A 27,069-nucleotide genomic window follows, 5' to 3' on the forward strand; every position below is an offset into this window, starting at 1 on the left:
AGTAATGCGCTGACATTTACATGAAATGACATGCTGAGGTCTCTAAACGAAAGTTTAGAGGATTGGAAGGTTTTGTCACTGATACCAACCAAACAGTGTATCGGTGCGTGTAGTTTATGTTATATATGAGAAATAAACATGTAGGAATTCATATCTAAGGTAACATTGATATGTATAACTAGAAAACACCATAGAAAGCATACGTTCAGGTTTATTTCTGAAAGGATAAACATTACTGATCTAGGCTTCATCGGCTTCTCCTTCTTCCTCGTCAAACTCTCCCTCTTCCTCAGCGGTGGCGTCCTGGTACTGCTGGTACTCTGACACCAAGTCGTTCATGTTGGACTCGGCCTCAGTGAACTCCATCTCATCCATGCCCTCGCCAGTGTACCAGTGAAGGAAGGCTTTGCGACGGAACATGGCTGTGAACTGTTCCGAGATACGTTTGAATATTTCCTGAATGGCTGTGCTGTTGCCAATGAAGGTGGCAGACATTTTGAGACCACGTGGTGGGATGTCACAGACGGCGGTTTTAACATTGTTAGGGATCCATTCGACAAAGTAGCTACTGTTTTTGTTTTGGACGTTGAGCATCTGTTCGTCAACCTCTTTCATGGACATGCGACCTCGGAACATGGTGGCCACCGTCAGGTAGCGACCATGACGAGGATCACAGGCAGCCATCATGTTCTTGGCATCGAACATTTGTTGGGTGAGTTCAGGCACAGTCAGGGCACGGTACTGTTGGCTTCCTCTAGATGTGAGTGGAGCGAACCCAGGCATGAAGAAGTGGAGACGAGGGAAGGGCACCATGTTGACAGCCAGTTTTCGGAGATCAGCGTTCAACTGTCCAGGGAATCGAAGACATGTTGTTACTCCGGACATGGTGGCGGACACCAGATGGTTCAGGTCACCGTAGGTGGGTGTGGTCAGCTTCAGTGTCCTGAAGCAGATGTCGTAGAGGGCCTCGTTATCAATACAGTAGGACTCGTCAGTGTTTTCAACGAGTTGATGTACAGACAAGGTGGCGTTGTAGGGCTCGACAACTGTATCCGACACCTGAAACCAGGAAAATATATTTGATTGACTGATGCAGATGACCCTTCCCTTCCCTTCCCTTCCTTTCGGAACCCTACTATGGATCTTTATTGTATTTGTGCCTTACGGACAGCAATAGCAATAGATCTTGATTAATAGTAAACGACTGAAAAACTGACTGAATAGTGTCTGAACCTCATCAAGGTGTACTGTTTTAAAGCGGGTGTGTGGTCGTACTTGTGAGTTCGAACCTCAATGAGTGAGTGAGAGAGTTACACAACTTATCCCAGCAATATCATGGTAGAGGACACCAGAAATGGTCTTCTCACATTGTAGTCATGTGGGGAATCGAACCCGTGTGTTCTACTTGACTAGCCAACGCCTTTACCCGCCGTCTTTATGAAGACCAACAGCACAAATTGTACTCATGCATATCTTTACCTCTTTGACATTTAAATCTGGTTGAGTGATCGCTAATATGCCCCGAAAATTGCCATGATTTGGTCAAATGATGACTGGCGATAAATCTATCTGGTGTTCTAGTGTTTCTGTACCTTTGGTGATGGCACAACGGAGAAGGTGTTCATGATCCTGTCGGGGTACTCCTCCCTGATCTTGCTGATGAGGAGGGTGCCCATGCCAGACCCGGTGCCGCCACCAAGGGAGTGGGTCAGCTGAAAGCCTTGCAGACAGTCACAGCTCTCCGCTTCCTTCCGGACAACATCCAACACGGAGTCCACCAACTCGGCCCCTTCTGTGTAGTGTCCCTTGGCCCAGTTGTTGCCAGCACCACTCTGACCGAAGACAAAGTTGTCTGGACGGAAGATTTGACCGAAGGGACCAGATCGGACAGAGTCCATGGTACCGGGCTCCAGATCCACGAGAACAGCACGGGGAACATACTTGCCACCTGAAATGCATTTACCATTCAATACACCAGCTATTCCTGTTGAAATATTTGTGGTATATTGATGCACATCTGACTTTACATTTGCAGTTAAATATTTCTCTCTAACAATAAACCCTTTCTTCTTGATCACCATACACGCCTGTAGCTTCATTGTAATAAACGTTGATGCGTTCCAATTGGAGGTCGGAGTCACCGTGGTAGGTGCCGGTGGGGTCAATGCCGTGCTCATCAGAGATCACTTCCCAAAACTGGAAATATATCTCAGTATTATAGAAATGTAATAAAGGTGAATATTACACGAGTCTTCGTGTGACGCTGCCACTCCGTAAAGATCACTGTGTCTAATCACCCGACGTGAAGATTTATGTTAAACTAATTCATAGACGGGGTGACAGGCACGAATGTTTTACAATTTCTTTTGAAACAGTAGTAGTGACAAGGCACGAGAAACTGGTAGAGGAGGCGGGTATCTGGTGGTTAAATCGTTCACTGGTCACACCGAAGACCCGGGTTCGATTCCCCATATGGGTACAATGTGTGGAGCCCATTTCCTGTATCTCCTACCCTGGTATTGATGGAATACGGCTCATTCAGAAAACCCGTGACTTCAGCGTGACCAGCGAACGCTTTAACCACTAGGCTGTCCCTAGACAGAAATTCATTTTTTAAAGTGTTTTCCGCCAGGTGTTTTCTGTGGGTGAGAAATTATGTGAAGTTTGTGATTATCTCAGTGTTTTATGTTCAATTCTACACAGCTCAATGTTTTCTTCCGTGACTCATTGCCATAATGTACACACTATCATTTGCATGCCATAACAATGGAACCGAACTTTGAGATGAGTCTTGTGTGTTTTGGGCCTTGAGGATTTGTTTCAACAATAAGGGTCAACCACAGTCTGTCACTATATGTCACATAATGTAGCAATATATTGCACTACAATTAGTTACCAATGCACAGTCCTACCAACGAAATCATTTCAGAAACGAAAGCATTGTAAGTGAAATATGGTGTTACCTTAGCCCCGATCTGGTTGCCGCACTGGCCAGTTTGCATGTGGACGATTTCTCGCATGTTGAAGGTTGGAGGGAAAGGCTAAGTCCTTGTGGTATATAATACAAGCTGGACACTCGTGACTGACCATGACTGGACGTAGGCTGCCTTATATATTGTGGACTTTGGGTCTCTGACAAACAATTGGCTGCCTGTCGCTGGGGTCTTAGTCGCTACAAACAGAGCTAATCCTACTTGTGGGTTTAATTACTCATCCGTGATAATCCCTTTACTTCATCTCAAAGGGTGGATTTATGTATGTATGCAGATTTTATTTCTAAAACGTTTCAGGCATAATCGAGCATACTCTTTCTGCAAAGGCGTCTTAGAGCGCCATGCAGTTTGGGTCCAACAGTTGTTCAATCAAGGACACAATATTCAAGCCGCAGCAAAGCTTTTAAAGATAGTTATGTATTAGCAGATGCTTATGATGTAGTCTGACTCTAACAATGCACTTTACTAATGAGTAACTGGGTGAGTGAGTTAAGATTTATTGTCACATCGGCAATATTTCAGTGGTATTGTGACTAGCAATCAGAGAACTGGACCCCGTTTCACAAAACTCTCGTAAGCCTAAGATCTCGAAACTTTTCTCGTAGCATTTGCACCTGGTATACTGTAACATTTGAGGTGCAAATGCTGCGTGAAAAGTTACGAGATCTTAGGTTTACGAGAGTTTTGTGAAACGGGGTCTGAATGGTAATTAGTCGATACGTTTTGTTTCATACGGCGGTACTAAAACAAATGACAGCAGGCTTGGAACATACGTTTTTGGCCACTGCAAGCAGGATTTCAAAAGAGTAAAACTATTAATTTGTGATTGGTGATCTTTGCACTCTACATGTAAATGTTGTATTTCACCTATGTACCGAAGCTCAACTGACATTGCATCGCGAAAGACCATGAGTGTGTGAGCGAGTTTTACGCCGCACTCAACAGTATCCCAGTTAAATGGAGTCAGTCGGTCAACAACTGAGTCTGGATCATACACTCCAGTACATATGTGGACACATGTGCTTTTATGTGAGTGGGGAAATGCCATTGAATGAGCTACAAATAAAATATTGAAAGGTCTGTCAGGTGATTGGCCCAAGCTTCTCTTAAAATTTATGATTGTTGAACCATATCTGTGTATTTTCACAAACATCGTCCTTGTGTGTATTGTGATTTCGACAGTGACATGAGATTGCGTTCCTACATGGGGCACCCAGGCACTGTGTGCTTGGATATTACAACATTAGTATTTTGCATTTTCCATAATTAAACCTTGATCCTCAACGAAAGGATTGTAGAGCCCATGCAATTGCAACGTCAGTTCCCTTGCTGGGACTCACACCACGAGGAGGCTGTGGGGTAGGCTAGTGGCAAAAGCGTTCGCTAGTCGCGCCGACGGTTTCTCACATGAGTACAATGTTTGAAACCCATTTCTGGTGTCCCCAACCAATTGCTAGAATATTGCTAAAAAGCGGCGTAACACTCACTCACTCATTACCCGCCGCATTGTCCATGTGGCATAAACACCACAGAGTTGCTTCCCTTGGACACGCTGCACATGTGGGTTTTACCAAATTGGTAAACACAAAAACGTACCTCCTTTCAGGATTTTATTCAGTATTAATGGAAAACTGTACGGGGTTGCGTCCAAACCAAATACAATTACAAGTCAAAGTTTATACGAATGGCAGATCCAACACAACTCGTTTATCCGGGGTGTAGCGCTCCCAGAGATGTTCAGAGCTGCGTCAAACTCAATTCAATTAATATATACACTCTATTTTGAGTATTTGGTATTGACGAATTTCACCAATCTCTTTAATCCACACTTTCCCCTAAAATCCAAGAATTCAAGTTACAATGTAGCAGGTTTAAGGATTTTTTTGCTTGGGTAAACGGGTATGGATTAACCAGGTTTCCTTGTAATAGGGTGCATTGTGTAAATGTACATATTTATACATACACCCTCACCACATCTGCTAGTAAATACATGTTACCTGATAACCCAGTGACCATCACATGACCATCGAACTGCACACTTATAGTTTGCTTTTTAGAATATTAGCCTGGTCAGCGAGCTTGACCACACTATCCGGCTGCTTTCATCTGACATCAAGCATGAATTAAATTACTATGAAGGTCAATTCCAGTCGGGAAAATAAAATAAATGCAAACACACACATTTTGTTTTACCAGCATTATCCTGCACTGAGAACATATATTGTGCTTTCAAAGCGGCAATACAGTTAGCGGATATATCCAACAATGCAAGTCTTAATTAGATTTCAGTGAATCAGTCTCACAACAAATCGCCAGTATTAACAACGAAAGGATTGATATATACTGATTGTTCCTTTATTCTTTTTTTCCAGGCTCTTTCACAAGCTGTGCGATACAACGCTTTCATGCGATCCCTTACTTTTTCCTTCAGTATATTTCTGTTCTTTGGAGTTAAATTATATTGTTTCATGGTGACAAAAGGTTGATTATCAGGGTGGCAATTGTATCCATAATAATTGTTCGGTGTGTTCCCGGCTAGCTCAATACTGATATTCAAGGGGATTAAATAGATGAGGACTGGGGGATTATAGTCTTTATCTGAGCTATGTTATGTTCACGTCAAACGTTTAAGGTTTGAATTTGTAACTGTTGCTATATCTGTGTAATTAATACGGATTAGTGTTCAATGTGATTTGATAAATTATGCTCACTTGTGGATGCTATTGCTAAGGTTGAGAAGTTTCTACCTCATCCTGAAGGAGGAAGTATATTACTCCATGCTGATTGTGAGTACACAAAGTAAAACACTTACAAGGAGACGATACACTGGAAACGTAATGGACATACGAGCGACTGTTCTGCAACACTGAGCTCCAAGAATGACATTACTATCAAGTCTGAAAGACCACACAGCAGTCTCCTACTCCAGATGTTTAAAGATAGCGAGGTTGTTTGATAGTGTGTTCAAACTGTCCGACTGTGCAGAGATGCTAATTGTGAGATAAAGCTGGTTTATAATGAGAAAACAGTGTTTGACTATGCGGTGAGAATATTCGAGAGTTTGGCGAAACGGTTTGAATATGCAGTGGTGATATTGGATTGGTTCTGTTTGTGTGGTCATGGTTTTGGTTTGGTGGAGCAGGTTGATTATGCAGTGGAACTTTTGTGTCATAGGACGTTTGTATGGTAAAGCTGATTCATTGGGACATCAGGTTGTTTAACTGAGAGCAGAGACTATGTAACTATAATTGTCCTCAGCAATTTTCTCTTTCCCAGATTTCCCAAGCTCAAGTGAAAATAAGATCATTAACATCAGTCCCAAACCTGCACCAAAGTAATGCGCTGACATTTACATGAAATGACATGCTGAGGTCTCTAAACGAAAGTTTAGAGGATTGGAAGGTTTTGTCACTGATACCAACCAAACAGTGTATCGGTGCGTGTAGTTTATGTTATATATGAGAAATAAACATGTAGGAATTCATATCTAAGGTAACATTGATATGTATAACTAGAAAACACCATAGAAAGCATACGTTCAGGTTTATTTCTGAAAGGATAAACATTACTGATCTAGGCTTCATCGGCTTCTCCTTCTTCCTCGTCAAACTCTCCCTCTTCCTCAGCGGTGGCGTCCTGGTACTGCTGGTACTCTGACACCAAGTCGTTCATGTTGGACTCGGCCTCAGTGAACTCCATCTCATCCATGCCCTCGCCAGTGTACCAGTGAAGGAAGGCTTTGCGACGGAACATGGCTGTGAACTGTTCCGAGATACGTTTGAATATTTCCTGAATGGCTGTGCTGTTGCCAATGAAGGTGGCAGACATTTTGAGACCACGTGGTGGGATGTCACAGACGGCGGTTTTAACATTGTTAGGGATCCATTCGACAAAGTAGCTACTGTTTTTGTTTTGGACGTTGAGCATCTGTTCGTCAACCTCTTTCATGGACATGCGACCTCGGAACATGGTGGCCACCGTCAGGTAGCGACCATGACGAGGATCACAGGCAGCCATCATGTTCTTGGCATCGAACATTTGTTGGGTGAGTTCAGGCACAGTCAGGGCACGGTACTGTTGGCTTCCTCTAGATGTGAGTGGAGCGAACCCAGGCATGAAGAAGTGGAGACGAGGGAAGGGCACCATGTTGACAGCCAGTTTTCGGAGATCAGCGTTCAACTGTCCAGGGAATCGAAGACATGTTGTTACTCCGGACATGGTGGCGGACACCAGATGGTTCAGGTCACCGTAGGTGGGTGTGGTCAGCTTCAGTGTCCTGAAGCAGATGTCGTAGAGGGCCTCGTTATCAATACAGTAGGACTCGTCAGTGTTTTCAACGAGTTGATGTACAGACAACGTGGCGTTGTAGGGCTCGACAACTGTATCCGACACCTGAAACCAGGAAAATATATTTGATTGACTGATGCAGATGACCCTTCCCTTCCCTTCCCTTCCTTTCGGAACCCTACTATGGATCTTTATTGTATTTGTGCCTTACGGACAGCAATAGCAATAGATCTTGATTAATAGTAAACGACTGAAAAACTGACTGAATAGTGTCTGAACCTCATCAAGGTGTACTGTTTTAAAGCGGGTGTGTGGTCGTACTTGTGAGTTCGAACCTCAATGAGTGAGTGAGAGAGTTACACAACTTATCCCAGCAATATCATGGTAGAGGACACCAGAAATGGTCTTCTCACATTGTAGTCATGTGGGGAATCGAACCCGTGTGTTCTACTTGACTAGCCAACGCCTTTACCACTAAGGTATCACCCGCCGTCTTTATGAAGACCAACAGCACAAATTGTACTCATGCATATCTTTACCTCTTTGACATTTAAATCTGGTTGAGTGATCGCTAATATGCCTCGAAAATTGCCATGATTTGGTCAAATGATGACTGGCGATAAATCTATCTGGTGTTCTAGTGTTTCTGTACCTTTGGTGATGGCACAACGGAGAAGGTGTTCATGATCCTGTCGGGGTACTCCTCCCTGATCTTGCTGATGAGGAGGGTGCCCATGCCAGACCCGGTGCCGCCACCAAGGGAGTGGGTCAGCTGAAAGCCTTGCAGACAGTCACAGCTCTCCGCTTCCTTCCGGACAACATCCAACACGGAGTCCACCAACTCGGCCCCTTCTGTGTAGTGTCCCTTGGCCCAGTTGTTGCCAGCACCACTCTGACCGAAGACAAAGTTGTCTGGACGGAAGATTTGACCGAAGGGACCAGATCGGACAGAGTCCATGGTACCGGGCTCCAGATCCACGAGAACAGCACGGGGAACATACTTGCCACCTGAAATGCATTTACCATTCAATACACCAGCTATTCCTGTTGAAATATTTGTGGTATATTGATGCACATCTGACTTTACCTTTGCAGTTAAATGTTTCTCTCTAACAATTCACCATTTCTTCCTGGTCAACATACACACCTGTAGCTTCATTGTAATAAACGTTGATGCGTTCCAATTGGAGGTCGGAGTCACCGTGGTAGGTGCCGGTGGGGTCAATGCCGTGCTCATCAGAAATCACTTCCCAGAACTACAAACAATTTAATTCATATTTATGCAATTTAACTTACATTTGCTACACAAATTCTACAATCACTTTGCGAACCTAGCATGGTCATTAGCTGTTGTATTTTCGCATCTGATGAATGCAATTTTTGAATTAAGATTAAATAGTCACCTTTGACGAATATTCTAAATTCTGAACTGTGATGTTACAAGTATTTTAACATTCAATTTTATCTCGGCATGAACAAGTTCAAATTTCAAACAAATACGTGCAGCATCATTTCTCTGTATATTACTCGTCCCCGTGTCAGAACAACATGTATTTAATTGTAAATGATTTCAACACTGCCTTACCTTAGCTCCGATCTGGTTGCCGCACTGGCCAGTTTGCATGTGGACGATCTCACGCATGTTGAATGCTGATGGAAGAAAGGAGAAGAGAGGCCAGGTTACTGTGAAAGTTTTGCTGTGTTACTGTCAAGAACGAGATGGGGTACGATTTATAAGACCCTTTGGGCTGTGTACTTATCGCTGAGTGGCAAGTGGTTGCCCAGGACTAACTGTTCCTAACAACAGAGTATATCTTAATCTGTGTGAGACGTCCCTGTGTAATCCGTCTGGGGATTTGTTCAATCACTACAAAGTTTCGCTAGGCAACAAACACTGCTGTTACAGTCGGTTTAAATTCATCTGACTTGCTGATGATAGTGCCTGGTAACTAACAAGAGCGTGAAGTGAAATTCCACATGTACTACTCGAAGAACTGGCTGTCTGACCGTGTACTGATCCCAAATCATAAGAAACAGCCAAAGGGGACAACTAAATAATGATCGTTTGCCAAACAAACTATTCATTCGGGGCTCCATAATTATGAGACAAATCATACGCGTTGTTCTGTTGGACTATCCGATGTTTATTGCACTTATTAGATATTGTGTTAGTGGGCATGTTGTGGTTCTCAAATGACGTCAAACGGACTACAGGTGAGACCGACTTTTATATCATTACTATGGAATAATGTTGTACTATTATTGCCAACGCAGGACGCGTAAAAACGAACTGTGTGAGGTACTAATTGAGGTACTAAGTATGAGTTGTTTATGAGAACCCGGACAAAAGCTTGTGAAGCAGTCTTTGTTGAGAATATATAGAAAAGAGGACTTCAATTTGAGCAATGTGTTTGCTTCAGATGCTACTCTATGAGACTCTATAGATGAGTGTTTAGGTAGATATGATACTAATCTATGGATATAAATACAATTATATGTGAGTTCAAAGTTGTATTTAATTTCCAGGGCCAAGTCGGGCCAAACAGAGTCTATACACTTTCGAGGCTGTGTTGCGAATGCGGAGAGAATTGGACTTCACTTTAACGAACCAGTTATCTTTAGATGTAGTATTTGGTAACGCAACAAAGTGATATTTGGGTAGATATAATTTTTTTCAATTGATTTAAACACAATTAAAGATACATTTGTGAGGTGTAAGGTGTTTTGGACGGACCGAGCCATGCCAGACCGAACGCTCGTGACATATATAGCAAGAAAGTTGCGAATACATGTATTTTGAAGAGAGTATTGCACTCACGGAAACCTTTTTGCTTCACACACTACGCCTTGTACCTCTGTACAGTAGCATTAGGTAAATATACTACTAATATAAGGATTTGAACACAGATTAGGATACATATGTAAGGTATAACTTGTTTTTGACAGTCCGAGGCAAGTCGGGCCGAACAGACACTAAACAGTTTTAATTGAGGCTACGTTGGGAATGGACAGACACGAAGACTTCACTTTAACGGAACAGGTGTCTATACATGTGGCTTATGTAACATAACAAATTGATGTTTAGGTAGATTTAATACTAATCTGTGAACACAATTCAAGATACATGTGTGAGGTTTAAGGCACCTTTTACGGCCCGAGCCAAGCCCACGCGAACAATAGTGGCAGAGATTATGTTGAGAGTGAAGAGAAGAAGCACATCCTTTATATACAATGAACAGTGACCTTCTAGGGTGGTATTTGATAGGATATAGAGGTAACAACATTTTCGGTCCGACAGAAACTGTTTATCGGGAGTGACTGAAGTATTTATGCGTTGTAAGTCCTGTTTCGTTTAACGACTCCTCTTTTAGACGTTACCCTGGTCAGATATAGACCGCTCGTCTTCCTGCGTTGAAAGCACGTTACTCGCAAAAAAGTATTTATTGTATGCGTGTGATGTTTTGGTTGATTATCATTATGATGCGTGTATGTTGCATTAATTTATTGTATTGTATATTGACGAGAATGGGTCTATTAGTCAACAATGTAGTTGTCCCGGCCCGAGTTTTAGATCATCCCGTGTGCGACGTAGCCCATGACGTAGCCCATGGCGTAACCCATGACGTAGCCCATGACGTAACCCATGACGTAGCCCATGACGTAACCCATGACGTAGCCCATGACGTAGCCCATGACGTAGCCCATGGCGTAACCCATGACGTAACCCATGACGTAACCCATGACGTAGCCCATGGCGTAACCCATGACGTAGCCCATGACGTAGACCATGGCGTAGCCCATGACGTAGACCATTATTTTTTTGTAGTCAAAAATTAAAACAAATACAAAGCGACGTCCAGATTCCTGAAAGTCTACTCTGACCACACCTCTATTCAAGGCACGATTTGCAGCCGACCCAAACAACTATCGAGCTATATCACTCCTAAATGTTTCCGGGAAAATATTTACATCAATACTGGATACTCCGTCCGTGGACATAAAAGGTATTTTCACAGAAGCATAAGCTGGTTAGTGGCCCGGATATGCTACTACAGACAATGTATTTACCCTCCAGACTCTACGTTCCAAAGCCTAAAGGACGATTCTCCTCTGCCTTTATAGATTTTAAAATGGCCTTCGCCTATGCTGAATGAGCCAAACTTCTATACATGTTACTCAAGTCAGTATGCCGTGATGAATTGTACAATCTTCTCTATACGCATTCATACTGTAAAATCTTGTGTAAATGTAAAACTGATATGATCTCAACAAGAAATGTCACGAGCACCACCACGGGCATTTAACTGTGCCATGTGCATTAGTACTAGAGGCCTTTAGCCCCGAAATAATGAATAAAATGAATCTGAATCTGGATAAACCCCACCGGGTACCCATTTTCTGCTGGATGAACAGTGAAAGAGGAATGTTTTATTTGCAGCTATTCAACACACACAGAGAGTTACAAAAGCAAAACTGCTGAGAATGCTAGGACAACAATTGATGCAAATGCGTCAAGAGATGTTGTTCCACCAGTGTGAATTGGGAAACCTCCATTGTTGTTGTTGTCACCCTTCCTGCACGAGCAGGATCCAAACGCAGCTAGAAATTTGGTTGTTTTGAGGTCTGAGTTTCTGGACTTCAAAGTCAATAGATAATCCTGGATTACACCCTTGGCAAGACACGGATGCTTCTCCGCCTCAGCAATGGCTGCAGGACATTCTTGGCGACATCCACCGTAGGGGTTGCAGTTTGCCAACACCTGGAAAACGGATGAATGAGTTAGACGTCTCATGTGCTACAAGTCAAAACCAGGGCTGGCTATCAGTATAACTCACAGAGATAATCGTTAATCGTTAATTTAGTATGCATAGACTATCGATAAATCTTGGAGGATATTGGGAATGTAGTTTGGCGGGTTGAGCATACGCATTGACTACCAGGCTACCCTTGCTATCGCTGCTTGGCATTTGTTCTAGAAGCCAGACACTCCTCTCCTCCTCCCATTATACTATTATGTATGCTCATCGGGAAATAGTTTGGTGCGGTCAAAGACCAATTTTAACAAAACGTTTAAGTAAAACTTGATAAGTAAAATGTGAGTTAAACCTTGCGAATTAAAGGTAATTTTAGAAAGAAATTATGTTGGTTTTTTTATTTTGTGGAATTCCACTGGCAGTAATTGCGACGCCACATGCCTCGTGACGTCGGTATATCAGCACTACCCGACATGCATAATCTGGCAAAATACATGGAGCTGTCAGACATACTTTGCCAAATTTGAGTCGTGTTTCGGCATTTATGTAAGCCAACATATATGCCGAGAGATGATTCATACTGGCCCAATAGGCAATGTGGTCTAGTTCTGAAAACTTCACGAAGGCCAAATTGGCCTTAATGGCCCAATAGGCTGTGTTCTCAGACGTTTTACACGTATGTGCAATGTAACGTACCTTGTCCATGACCATCTTAGTGGCAGGATGTGAATTGTTGAAGAAGTCGGCAATTCTGCAACCCATCAGTGTTCCGCCTTCCATGTCACAGGTATTGATGGTGTTCCATGTGACACAGACGCTGTTGCTGCTGGCGCGTTTTGGGTAGTAGGTGAAGGTGCCATAACACATCTCGTTACTGATGGCGAATCCATAGAATGTGGTCTTCGTCGCAGACAGAGACTGGTACACGCACGTTGTTTTTAAAGAATCGCCACGATGAATAGGTACTGGTGGATCGTATCTGATTAACAGAGAGAGGTATTTTGAAACAGAGCAGTTTTCATGAATATTCAGCCTCTTTGAGGTTTTTGTTTTAGGACAGCTCGATTACGGTGAAATAAACAGACTCGACTTTACGTTACATTAGAGTAAGTGAATTCAGGGTTTTTTTCCAATACCACATCGGGGTGCACCAGAAATGGACACATTCTATCCATGTGGGAAAAACGAACTCGCGTCTTTGTTGCGACGAGGGAACGCCTTAGCCACTGGACTACTCCAGCGCTAGTGGATAGAAGAACAGTATGACTGATCTATAGGAAATCACGAGAAATACGGGTAAGCCTAGTGGTCAAAGCGTTCGCTCGTAACTTCGAAGACCCTGGTTCTCTTCTAGACATGGTTACAATGTGTGAAGCCTATTTCTGGTGTCCCCCACCGTCATGCTATTAGAATATAGCTAATTGCGTCGTAAAAGTACATTCACTCATTCAGGACAACCATGATTTACCGATGGCCAGTTTTAAGTAACTCAACAAGGCCATTTCCTTAAACGATTTTTTAAAATGTACAATATGTATTTATTTTATCTTTTTAAGTCACAGTGAGTGAATATTGTTTTTGGACCAAGTCCACATGTACAACAAAGATTCTGCAGGACGTGGTCATTCCTAGGGCAAGCTAAAAAGACGGATAATTGGAAAAAATCGTCGAAAAGAAAAGAATGTTTAATGAATATTGTTCGATTTTCAATTGACCATGATCGATTTCTGTGATTTATACCGATAGCTATTTCTACTTACTAAACATAAAGATACATTTTACATAGACATTTTTTTATTCTGTATAAAGGCCACAGGCCCAAAATACAAACATAATTCAATTACAGTCGCTGAGCATATTTTAAATGGATCCTCTTTTCAGCATGAAAGAGGAAATGTCCAACATTATGGAGAGTATTTGTGTTGGGATCTTTAAAAATGTTAACAACAGACATGAGGTTGTGTGGTTTCTTTAGCGTATTACTAAGGTATTTCGTTCTAATATCTGCATATAGTGGGCATTCCAATAAAATATGGAATTCATCCTCAATGACATTTACATTATTATTTTTGCAGTGGCTACACAGTCTTAGATGTCTATCAGTATTAGTGTATCTTCCAGTTTCTATGGCAATTTTGAAGTTTGAACATCTAAATCTAGAAATAGCAGTTCTTACATAAAGAGGTAAATCACATCGTAGGTACTTTTCAACATCCAACAAAGATTTGTACGATTTGTAGAGGTAACATTTGGGTGAAGACTCTAGAGAGGAGTACCATGTCTGCTGTAAATTATCACATAACCGCTGTTTGAACATAGATATGAAAACCTTTGAATCTCCAACATTGTGACTTAACCAGGCATAACCAAAACCAAACTGGAATAGTAAATGTTTAACCTTACTAGCCCATGTAATTCTCCCACACTCATCAAGTGCCTTAAGCATCATGTAGGACTGGTATGGTAATCTATCTTTGGGTAGCTGAAGATACCCTCGCTTGTAATGGACTTAATTTTGTCAGTTAACGACCGTAATGACCGTAAATGGAATTTTCGTATAAGGCCAAAGGTGGGGTAGCCCAGTGGTTAAGCCGTCCCTTTGTCACGCTGAAGACAAGGGTTGGATTCCCCACATGGGTATGATGTGTGAAGTCTGGTGTCTTCCGCCCTGATATTGCTGAATCAGGCGTAAAACCACATTCACTCGCTCACTGTCTTGGTTGCTGTGGTAATGTTTAGTGGTCAGATGTTGACAGTAGTCATATATATCAATATAGCATATAAACACATACGTGAAAAACTTGTGTTCAACAAACAGTGGTCTTGCCCATGACACCTACCTACCTAGCTACCTACCTACCTACCTAGCTACCTACCTACCTACCTACCTACCTACCTACCTACCTACCTACCTAGCCTTGTGTAATATTCCTATATCTATCATTTCCGGAAACCCAAACTATCGCATTAACTTCAATTAAGTTTTAAATTGCTACCATAGTTCGTTTATCGATTATCGATAAATATCAGAATCGTAACCTGGTGCAAAAACATCTGGAACAAGTTAAAACATTTCAGTTTATTGGTGAGTGGTGACATGTTTTTCATTAATAAGTCCTAAATTTCCAAACATATGTTAGAAAATTAAAACTTTATTCTCTCACAAAAGTTAATGTAGCATACTATCGATCACACACATTTCATATCGATAAGCAATAATATTCGTTTCCTGTCGACCGTATTTCTGATTATCAATCATTTTCGCCAGCAGTAGAATTTGTACAAATCCACTCTTCCTTATACACTACAAATCTGATGTATTTTGAGATCTTACGAAACGTTTATTGGACTGTCATAGCTGTAGTTCGTTTGATTGGTCAGGTAGCGCCTTTCATCTCCGCTGAAGAGCTCCACGGTCTGTGCAATGCCTAGAGAGAGTCAAAATATATTCAGTTCTCGAGTCATGACAAATAATTAAAAAACGACAACCCAAGATTAATTCAGAGTTGATTGAGTGCAGAAACAGACTCAACTTGGTGTAACAGCAAAATTTGTTGTTTAACGCTCCTGCTGGCAATATGCCAGCCATATGATGTCGGTCTTTAAGTTATGACAATCCAGTGATCAGTATCATGTCGATCGTCATCATCACCATCATCATCATCATCATCATCATCATCATCATCATCGTCGTCGTCGTCATCAAGCCGATCGATGCAACTGGGATATAGTAACATGTGTCAACCTAACCACCCGATCCCGTTAGTCGCCTCTTACGACAATCATGAGTTATTGAAGACCAATTCTAACTAGGATCTTCACGGGTCTTAAAGCAGAGCAGTGGCGAAAATAATACGAATCAAAAACTTGAAAACGAAGATGACACCAGGTGGTAACAAAATAACAACTTAGTAAATGCAACTCTTATGACCTTAACGTCTTGTCGTGCTCATGACCAAACTATCAGCTGAAATATGGTGCATCAATCATGCACTTTATGAATTGTGGAATCTAAGTTCCTCTTCGTGGAGCTAGCCCGAACGTTAAACCGCCTAATCACCGGTGCCTCAAGCAGGATAGGGGCATTTGGGTAGCCTAGCGGTTAAAGCGTTCGCTCATCACGCCAAACACCCGGTTTTGATGGCCCAAATGGCCACAATGTGTGAACCTCATTGCTGATGTCATATCACCGCGATATTGATGGGATATTTACTAAAACGGGTATAAATCTAAACTTACTCAGTTAAGCTGGATAGAAAGCAACCCACCTTTGTAATGCATGTGGTTGAAACCGTTAATGATGTAAATTGTGTCGCTTAGAATCTTATTGGTGCACCGGGCAGGGCATATGGACTCAACCACTGTCCTGCTACGTCCAGGCGGGATCACAAGGTTGGTTTCGCCTGTCCAAAACAGCCCCGCGTCGTACGGGCGAAGGTTTGGGGTGTAGTAGATGCTGAGGCCAGAACCGTCCATCTGGACAGATCTTCCTTTTGCATTGTTCCAGTGAAACTAAAAACAATATATACACCAAAAATTAGATTCTCAATACAGTATTTGCAAGTTTGTGGCCTTCCGAGTCGGGGTATCGATTCCTCCATGAATAGAATGTATAAATCGCTTGCTGGCTTAGCACAAAAAGCTATGTAAAACAACACTCACTCACTCACTCCAATATTCTTTGACTATAACCATATGAGTGAGTGAGTATGTTTTATACCGCTTTTAGCAGTATTCAAACAATATCACGCCGGGGGACACCATAGATGGGCTTCACGCATTGTACCCATGGGGATAATGGAAGGAGCGAACGGCCGCTTTAACTACTAGACCACCTCACCCAACCCACCCCACCCCCTAGATGATAGCATGAGCATCGATCCACACCACAATGTCCGGTATTGAGCCTGCCTCCACATTGTCCCAAGTCAGATTTCGTTGATTTGTTCTTGAACAAAGAAACAGTAAGTCTGTGTGGTTAAATGATTGAGCGTATAAATTGTATAATTTTCTGACTTGTATATGGTATTGCTCCTCAGTGTAAGACAATGATATAATGGTCACACACCGTTAACTGTTACAGAGTCAGTGTGAGACAATGATATAATGGTCATACACCGTTAACTGTACCAGAGTCAGACAAATGTTTATAGTTTAACACAGGACTCAGAGACGGTGGTCTCTTGGCAATGAAATCTGAACATGATAATCCATTGATTGACATTCTATGCAATACGATGACAGCAAACAAGTCAGCCGATCCCGTTGGCCGCCTCTTACAGCAAGCATGGGTTGCGTCCCCAGGCCCCGCCTGCATCCCCAGGCCAATGTCCAACCCAGACTTTCACGGGTGGAATGGATACTGTGAATTTGAGAAACAAGCATGTGTCGCAGGTCAAATCTGCTATGGTTCTTGAAGGATCAGCTAAGCGGTATTTACTCACTGATAGTAAAGTTGGCCCTCTGAACGCGATGATGTACACAACGGTTACTTCAATCACGTTCGCCACGCCGACGGCCCGGGTTCGATTCCCACATGGGGACAATGACAGACACACATTGTTGGTGTAACCTGCCGTGATATTGCTGGTATATTGCTAAAGGTAATACCGTACCGGAGTAACACCGTACTTCCTCCCTCACACAATCACACCACTGTGTTGCTGTTGAGTGCAAGGCCCGTGAAGGTCCCGGGGTAGAATAGGCCTTCAGCAACCCATGCTTGCCATAAAAGGCGACTCAGCTTGTCGTAAGAGGCGACTAACGGGATCGGGTGGTCAGGCTCGCTGACTTGGTTGACGCATGTCATCGGTTCCCAATTGCGCAGATCGATGCTCATGTTGTTGATCACTGGATTGTCTCCTGGTCCAGACTCGATTATTTACAGACCGCCGCCATATAGCTGTAATATTGCTGAGTGCGGCGTAAAACTAAACTCACTCACTCACTCACTCACTGTTGAGTGCAAAGCATAAGAAAACTAATTATTTATAAGGCAAGTATATCGATGGCAACTTATTATTTGTCACCACTTATTGTCCCTTTTCCGGGTGATTAAATACAGGTTTAAAGCATGATACATATACCAGATTCACAGGAGCCTGGGTAAATTTAGCTTCGCTTGTTTTCAGAATGCCTGTCCATGGATACGATACGAATAAACACAATGAGCCAAAATTATGATATATTGTGTACCTGAAGGAGGACCCTTTTGTAACCGGTTTTCCCAATTCTAAAACCGGCATCTTTATGAAGACACTGCCCAGACATGCCAACAGTCCAGAATCCGATTCCTTCCTGGCAAGCAGGCATGGACGTTTCGCATCGTTGTGGACTTGTAATCGCAGGTGCTGCAAGTAATATAATGACGGAAAATATACTTATATTTATATAAACTGTCTGTGCGTGTGCGTATGCGTGTGTGTGTGCGTGTAAGTATTTGGGGGTGGGTGGGAGTGGTTGGTGGACTGCACACTTTGGAGTAAAAAAGGGCGCACAATACACCCTTTTAAAACAACAAACAGCTATTGCAGAGTGTTTACTTACAAAGGACTCATTCTAATATGCATTAGTGAAAACAAGTGAAATGTGTGTGTCTTGATATTGTGAGATACGTTTTTAGGAATAAATAAAATAATCTTTGTTAACAATTTTGCTAAAAAAGTAACATTTTTCTTGTTTCCATTTTCTGGATACACATAGTAACATCAATGGCGAACCGTGGCAACACTCACGCAGTGTTTGTGTAGAATGATTCCATAGGGGTATGAAGAGAGACTGGTGTTAATAATATGATACAGATGGGGTTGAGATACAAAAATGAATGCTGTTGCCAGCGCACTAAGATGCCACCGTATTCAGACTTATTCGGCGCTTCAGAGAGAGTGGGGTCACCGTAGACGTGGACGTCCACGCATCACAACGATTGGTACCTACGTCATAAAGGAAGGGAGGCAACGTTTCTTTTTGCCTTCAGTATATTTTGTATATTGCTGACGTGGAATATATGAAATGCTCAACGGTTAAAGTGTGGATAGAAATGACACAAATCATTGGTGTTTACCGTTATCGCCACAGCCGAAAAGGGTGATGTGATGGATGACGTCAGCGTTGTCTATTTCCGGTTTGGTGGCAATCATGTGGTACTCCTGCGATTGGTCCAAGTCGAAGGTCATGCACATATAGGTCGTTTCTTTATCTGGTACTACCGTTCGTGGAATCTTCATTATCTGTCGTTTTACGCCTGGAAGGGTGGTTATTTATGCAACAAAAGGAATTCCATAAAGACAGGGATGGGGTTTCGCTCAGGGCCCCGTTCCCCAAAGCGATCGATATCGTAGCTCTATGTCAGTCCTAAGTTAAAGCTAAAGTTTGGGAGTTACGATTAACTTACCGTTACGGTCGTTTTGAGAAACCGGGTCCTGGTCTCTCTCCCACTGTCCATCCCCCTTTCTCTGCCTCTCTATATATATCTTGCTCTGTCTCTAACCCTCTCTCATCCCCCTCTCTCTCTCTCGCAGCTCTCTCCTCCACTCTCTCAATCTCTGCCTCGCTCTGTCCCTCCTTCACTCTATGTCAGTCTCTCTTTCTTCTTACTCTCAGCAAAGTTTCCTACCTCCCCTTTGTTCTCTCCATCGCACTCTCCGTGACTCACTCTCAGCATATTTCTATCAATACCCTGTCTCTTCTTCTTCTTGTGTCTTTCTTAAACTCTAAGTGACCCTGTCTCTCAGCAATGAACTCCCCCTCCCCCTCCCCCTCCCTTCCTACACGTCGTTCTCTACACACACACACCCCAACACACACACCTCCTTGACACTTTCTGTCTCCTCTCCCCGCCCCATATCCATCTCACTTGTATGGCGTCTAGTACAACTTACCTGTTTCTGTAGCAGCTGGACAGTTGAATGTGGGGCTGGAACACGGAGCTCTAGCGAGTCCAGCACAATTCTGGCTTGATGACGTGTCACAGAAGCCTAGAATATATAGTCCTTGGTTCAAATGTGATAGAGCACATATATAACTCTAATGGATCAGAAAAAACAAAATACACGACAGGACTGACACGACACGAGTGCATTAATGTGTGTAAAACTACAAATGGGATTGGCTTTATTAACTTGGTAAAAGACATTTGTAAAAGCTACATTAAATCTCAAAGCAGTAACTCAATAATGACTTCAACATATTTCTCGATCTGAACATTCGTGTAACCTTGCTGTCATACCCAAGATAAAAATATGTGAATGACCAAAAAATGTCTGTCTAAGATATTCTGTGAGACGTGAAACACATGTCCAATGTTAACGATTTAAGTTGATTAGTTACATAGAGATATAGTTCTAATCTTAGTGTTCTGAAATACGATGTACAATTACATTTCCTAAAGCTACTGGAAGCGTTCGTACAATCACTAGAACAAGCCTCAAGGTCGTCAGAAGTACACTCGAGCTCAGCTGGTCCAGTAAGAGCCGTTATGTGAAGAAACGCACGTTCGTGTATTTGAATCTCTTACCGTCAGTCGCACGGTTCTTATTTAAAACTTCACATCAGAGAGCACCGTTCTCTTGACTACGCTCTTAGTACTTTCAATATCACTATTTATATTTATCATGATTTTTAGAACTTTGACATGATAGTCAGGATTATTTTTTGAAAGAACCACAGTCGTTACGCTTGTTCTCGTTGGCTTGTCCTATGTTCGCATATAACACGCGGGAGGCTGGCGAGTCTTCTTGGAACTTATTCAAAGGAGCAGTGGTGAGGATTGGGGTATGTGAATGTGTGAAGTCCATGTCTGCTGAAATATTGCTGAAAGCGTCGTACAGCTAAATTCACATATAACGTCCAATTATAAATACTATTCAAATTGAAAAGTTGTGTAAAACCCTACTGCGAAAATTACACATCTCCTTAACAGACCTTAAAAAGCAAATTTCAATTGTAGAATTATCTTATAAATCTCTTTTCTACATAAGCATTCGTCATGCTACACGTCAGAAGATAATAACAAGGTCATTGATTTGGAACGGTATCCATTGCCAAGAAGTGGAAATGCCGTTATTGTCCCTGCTGGCAAAACCCAGACCGTCAGTTGAACAGATTTTCTATCCGTAACCAAATTTTGTATGTCAGATATCGTCTCATAATTTTAAAAATCAGCAATATTTGAAGGAAAACCAAGTTTTATGGACTGTCGCCTTCTTTACCGCAAATGCCTCTAAAAGAAATCAGCAGTGACATCCAACCTATATTCTAGCACGTTCGGGATTGGAAACCTCACTCTCAGAGTAAGGCACCTAATCTCCAGCACACAAAGTCCTCGGTGTAACCCACTCAGCCAAAGTGAAAATGTATTGCCAATTACATGTATTAATTAACCAGCTGCAGAAAGAATCGCCACCCAAATATACGACTGAAAACTATCAAAATAATTGTGGGTCTGTTTGAAAATAGCTAAAAATACATATCTCGAAAACAGTATGTCTATTCCTAGTGAACATTTGCACTTGTCTTTCGTATTTTGTGGAAAAAACGAATTTACACGAATGAAACGGAAACGGCACAAAGTTACCCGTATCAAATTAGGGAATGAAAGCTAACCAGGTTTATTCCCATACATCATTTTAACCGATTGACAACCAGGAACATGCCCCGTTTAACACCAGAGCAGAGGGACAGAGCAACCAGCATGTTACAGATGGAATAGATACAAGAGCAAGTGGCTTGAACGGTGGTACGCTGCAAACCCACCATCGAAAGATTTGTCACACGTCTACGACAGACTGGCAGTACTGCAGACAGGCCAAAGAGCGATGGACTGAAGGTGTCTACCCAACATGAAGACCTGTATTTACGGGTGTTACCCTTGAGGGACCGATACGTCACTGTGATGTCATTAACAGCACTGAGCATCCAGTCAGCAGCCAGTGTGACCAGACGACTCCGCATTCATGATCTCTGTGCCGATCGACCTTTCAAGGGTATGACATTGTCGTGCCAGCACCGACATGCCAGATTGAGATGAACCAAGTCTAAGCCACGCTGGCAGCAGCGAAACTGGCGAAGAGTGAACTTTGGTGACGAAAGGAAGTTCCAGCTCTTCAAGATCTATCCCCAGTTGAGCAGCTTTTGGAATAAACGGGACGTGGTATTCGGAAACGTCATTGACGAGCAACGCTTTGGCGGCTTCTCTGCTGAAAAAATGGCGTCGGATCCCTACTCAAGATCCAACTACTCAGTTCGACGCCGGGTTCGGACCTGCATCAGTGCTAGAGTTGGCCACACCCGGCACTGAACAGTATGTGCTGCCCAGGAAGTTGTAAAAGTTCCCAGTCGATTCTGCATTAGTGATCGAATGCTGGGTAATGCACCCCAGTTTCATTTGTATGGTCTTAGATCACGAGCTGCGTCGTTTTTCTTCTTGTTATCCATTTAAATGATAGATGTTTGCAAACATAATTTAATACTTAGCTAAAGTTTTGTTTTAAGCCAGAAAACAAATTTGGTGGCGTTTCTTTTGGACGCTAGTTTACATATGTTTCAAAAGAGGACACTGTCCCTTATATTTCGAAGCACGACACCACTCACCTGGGTGCGTGAGTCCAGTGGTCCGTGTGGGCATGGCTCCAGTTGTCCAATTGCACTGCGGGTCACCCAGTTCTTGACCATTGCTCATCCCATCACCATCCGAGTCCAGGTTACAGACATTAGCCCACTGTATGGACAGAAAATGTTTTATTAATATGCCAATGTATTGGTTATATGGACACCCATATCGTCTAACGGTTGTGTCCCGTATACATAACCGGATCCGTTCTAATTATGATCATCTGTTCGGCGGATGCTGTATACCTACAGCATATATAAATGATCCCCCATTGCCTGATCCCCTGAAGATCCGGGATAGAGTTGATCTTCAGTAAACCATACTTTAGTACACTACATTACTACAGTGCACTAACAATGTATTTCATACGATCACACTTGCATCAGTTAATTACAGCTTGTTCAGTTGGACCAAGGCTACTCTATATATGCATGACCTGGGAGATTAAATGACACAAACAGCAGGTCGAGTTAACTTCATTAAACAGGGGCGCAGAGAATGTTATAAATGTTGCTTTCGTGAGAAGCATGCATGCATCGGAAATTAGGAACCTACTATTGTACAATCGACTCTGCACTTAGCGGGTCTTTGGGGCAGCCTAGTGATTAAAGCGTTCGTTCGTCACGCCGATGACCCGGGTTCGATTTCCCATATAGGTACAATGTGTGAAGCCAATTTCTGGGGTACTCCGCCGTGATATTGCTGGCACATTGCTAAAAACGGCGTAAAACTAAATTCAGTCACTCTCTTATGGCAGAAAGGTCTTATGAATGTGGAAAGGGTTTATTCGCTTCCATTCTTGTACAGTACACCAGTGATAAGGTCTGCAATAGTATGGGACAGGGAACTAAATATTGTTTATGATAAATAGAAACGTAAACAAAGGAATATGATTGTTGATGAGCTCAAGTCTGCAACAGGCTACAAACTTCCCCACACCTGTATATATACTCCTCAGAATATACTGACTATTAAAAAGAGAAAAGGTATATATAGGTATGTATGTCCTGTATCCATACTCCAGTAAACACGTCTTCTTCGTGGAGATGTGACGATACAGAAATGTTACGATACGATGCCTATCTCGATATCTTTAAACGATACAGTCCGACTCGATGCATATCACGATATGCTATCTTTTGTTTCCTTTAAAAGGAATATTTTGAAAGCAAGTAGCAGTGTAACTGTGGAAATTACCGCCAATTTCTAGTGAAAATTAACAACTTTAGATCAACGATACGTGCAAAAGAAATATTGATGTATTTATCGTCAGATTGCCACTGCGTTATTACCTTGCAAACAAAACGGTCTCATTTTCTTACCGATGTGCCGTGGTTTTGAAAATCAACACCGAACTGATTTGTGTAACCTCCACCCTGGGGGTTCAGATGTCCCACACCATGCCACAACTCCCCACCCACACAAGGGTTGGGCACGAAGTAGCCATTGGGTATGAGATCCCTGTACCCGCTGTACCCATAGATCACTCCAGTCCACGTGAGGAAAAGGCACAGTCTAATGTAAACAGAAAGGAAAACGGTTGTGTATTTAGACACTAATCAGGGCTATTCACATCACTTTTTAGTGGTGGCGTGTTCTGCATGAAGCTTTACCAAAACACCGTCGTAAAATTATTTCGGAGCGGACCATAAGCTCATAAATTTGTATATTGTTGTGAGAAAAACAAAACCTAATGTACGACATTGTGCAGTGTAACACATGTCATGATGTCGATAATCATTGCAATGTTTACACATACAACCCGGTGTAGACACACATATATAGCACATTCGACATATAAATGACAGACCAATCATTCTTACAACACAACACAGTCAAACAAAGCTGTGTCGGCTCTAATACAATAGGGTATCATCCGTGAAGATCTGGAATAGAGCTGGTCTTCGGAAGCCCATGCTTATAAGAGTTGATTAACGGGATCGGGTGGTCAGACTTGCTGACTGGGTTGACACATGTTATCGTATCTCAGTTGTGTTGATCGACGGTCATGCCGTCGATCACTGGAAAGCCTGGATGTGGATATTTACAGACCGCCGCTATAGCTGAAATATTGCTGAGTGAGGCGTGAAGCAAGAAACAAACAACAACATCGAAACTTATGGGAACTACTTCGTTTTTATTCGACACAACCGAGTAAATAAGGACCATGTCGTGAATTACTTTTACTTCAGGATAACTGGACGTTTCAAACGTCAAAATTCGACACAGGTATGTAGCATTCTCGCAAATTCTCGCCTACCTTACACCCAACATTTTCATCGAAGTCACGCTTTACCCGCAAGCTTTTGAATGGTATCTGTTATGTCCCACTGCCTGTATGGCTCTCCTTCAACAGCGTAATATTTGACAGAGCAACAACCAGTTTAACTTGGGTAGCGCGTACAACAACCCCTGCAGACTGAATGACGGTGCAGTATAAGTAGGTTAATACATGGCCTTCTCAACAATGTAAAGGACTTACACAAGCAGAGAAAATATCACAAAGAATCGTAACGCGACGTAATCTATTCAACGTTATAAAGAGACTGCGGTCCACTGCCAGAATATGAAAAGTGGTAATGGACCCATCGTCCTTTCAAACCTCGTTCAATAACAGCGACGTCCATTCATATTTAATGCGGGTGCTTTGACGGTCTCTTACCTGAATGTAGACATTTGTTATTTCAGTAAAAATCCTGTCATGTCGGGGGACTGACGGTGCACGCACTCTGGGTTATACTAAATTCTGAACTACCCAACGAAATAGGAACTATTCGCAAGCTTATGCGTAGATCGATGCTCATACTGCTGATCACTGGATTGTCTAGTCCAGGCTGGAATATTTATATACTGCCGCCATATAGCTGGGATATTGCTTAGTGCGGTGTAAAGTTAAACTCACCCAATCACTCACTTGAATTCCGTGCGCGTGGATACCATCGGCGTATGACACATGAATGAACAGAATCGAGAGACAGACTTTCAGAATCAACAGACAGACGGGCGTTCAAGTATTATCAAGTTTATAATTTAACATACGTCTTTGACCTCCTGCACGAGGGTGACTAGGTATGTGGCCTCAAAAACAACATGCGTGCATTTGGAGAGAGCTGGCTCGGGAGTATTTGTTCAACAGGCGTGGCCTACCTTTAGATGTCTCAACTTTCTAAATGCTTTGATGAGTTTGGTCTGCTGACCATCGATATACATTATGGAGATCGTTAATCGCTAACTTAATGTTGATCGATCATCGATAACTATCGAAAACGTAACTTTCAACACAAAAGACAAAAATATGTGAAAGAATAAACATATTTCGCACCACTGGTGAGAGTTAATACTGATCTACAATCTACCCTAAACAGACTTATTAATCTAATATAAGTAACGCATGCCCCCTTGAAATCTGGGTGAAAGACCAACTGTCAACGTCACATATTCTCGACAATAGTTTTGGCCTATCTTTTTATATATATGGAGGGGCATATACAGTCGCTGTACGCTTCCGCTCCATGGGACACAACTCTATGCGGTGTGTTGGAAACAATGTTCGACCAGTAGAGAGTCGATTTAATAAACAATAATTCATTCGAACTTTGTAATTTAATATTGGAATCTAAAAACGCCATATTTTTTTAATTCTCTGACGGCTGATTGTGTTAATCAGAGAAATACATTATAGGATTTCACGAGGGAAGACAAGCATTGAACTTCAACCTATCCTCTCCGACACAACACCTTACTCTCGTAAGCCTAATAAGGCTTGGTCTTCAGTAACACGTTCGTCTCGTAGATATTTTAAATCGCACTTAAGAAAATGTCTCTCATAGGACAACGTGTTTATGTGTGGTTGCTTGTACTAACGCAGACTTATCTGATTTTATAGTGCCAGCAGTTAGGAATGAATACCCCACTCAGACACCTAATACTTACTCCATGCCGACCATTTCTTGTTGTACCCATTAACGTCGAACGTCATTCAGGCACCAACAAGTGCCATATTTCAGCGTCTTTTGCCATTGCCTGACTGGGTATCGAACCCGTGACTTTAGGCTCAGTGGGTGGACGCTCTAACCACTACACCACGGAGGCGGTTAACTGGAATACAGCTTAGTGCAACACTAAACGTTGGTATATGAACATATGAATGCTATGAACATTTGAATTGCTCTCAGGTTTCAATGGACTTTATACCCATCGTACAGTGTATGTGCCCAAGGGTGTGACTGTCAAACACAAACACAAGGTACACGGAGAAAGCAAACACTGCGCAAGCAGGCTGGCATTGAAAAACCGGGCTGACGCCCTAAGGTAATTCCCTATTTCCTATTGGGAAATACAAAGCTCAGTTGATATATTCATATTAGTGACAAATGCGTGAGTCTATGCTGAAATTCAGACAAAAAATATTCCTTCTTTGATGTCA

General features: G+C 42.4%; 3 protein-coding genes across 5 annotated transcripts in view; all 3 read right to left on the minus strand.

Annotated features, from left to right (window-relative positions):
• Window positions 1-216: 216 nt before the first annotated feature.
• LOC137273586 (tubulin beta chain-like) lies at window positions 217-3,047 on the minus strand. Its single transcript, XM_067806336.1, has 4 exons — window positions 2,964-3,047; window positions 2,088-2,196; window positions 1,593-1,948; window positions 217-1,059 (listed from the first exon to the last, which is right to left on the minus strand). Exons 1-4 carry the CDS (start codon window positions 3,018-3,020, stop codon window positions 241-243), a joined length of 1,341 nt encoding a protein of 446 aa, XP_067662437.1. The 5' UTR covers window positions 3,021-3,047; the 3' UTR covers window positions 217-240.
• Window positions 3,048-6,542: 3,495 nt separating this feature from the next.
• The window catches only part of LOC137273594 (tubulin beta chain-like), a 142,928-nt gene continuing 122,401 nt past the window's right edge, over window positions 6,543-27,069 (minus strand). Inside the window, exons 2-5 of one of the 2 annotated variants that reach the window (XM_067806348.1) lie at window positions 8,866-8,930; window positions 8,428-8,536; window positions 7,933-8,288; window positions 6,543-7,385 (exon numbers count right to left, since the gene is read on the minus strand). In XM_067806348.1, the coding sequence (XP_067662449.1) occupies window positions 6,567-7,385; window positions 7,933-8,288; window positions 8,428-8,536; window positions 8,866-8,922 (1,341 nt within the window). In that variant the 5' untranslated portion in view covers window positions 8,923-8,930 and the 3' untranslated portion in view covers window positions 6,543-6,566. Of the gene's footprint in view, window positions 7,386-7,932; window positions 8,289-8,427; window positions 8,537-8,865; window positions 8,945-27,069 lie in introns of those variants that run through there. The other variant, XM_067806350.1, reaches the window with a different exon arrangement.
• On the minus strand, window positions 11,687-25,361 carry LOC137273587 (tyramine beta-hydroxylase-like). 2 transcript variants are annotated; one of them, XM_067806338.1, is made up of 10 exons: window positions 25,306-25,361; window positions 23,966-24,158; window positions 22,625-22,751; window positions 19,915-20,010; window positions 19,098-19,277; window positions 18,230-18,384; window positions 16,303-16,546; window positions 15,369-15,462; window positions 12,731-13,013; window positions 11,687-12,039 (listed from the first exon to the last, which is right to left on the minus strand). In XM_067806338.1, exons 1-10 carry the CDS (start codon window positions 25,317-25,319, stop codon window positions 11,740-11,742), a joined length of 1,686 nt encoding a protein of 561 aa, XP_067662439.1. In that variant the 5' UTR covers window positions 25,320-25,361; the 3' UTR covers window positions 11,687-11,739. The 2 variants fall into 2 exon arrangements, with proteins under 2 accessions (XP_067662439.1, XP_067662438.1); XM_067806337.1 differs by lacking the exon at window positions 25,306-25,361 and adding an exon at window positions 24,904-24,986 and having other exon boundaries at window positions 11,722-12,039.

This window comes from Haliotis asinina, chromosome 2 (assembly GCF_037392515.1).
Source record: "Haliotis asinina isolate JCU_RB_2024 chromosome 2, JCU_Hal_asi_v2, whole genome shotgun sequence".
NCBI classification, from domain to species: Eukaryota; Metazoa; Mollusca; class Gastropoda; order Lepetellida; family Haliotidae; genus Haliotis; species Haliotis asinina.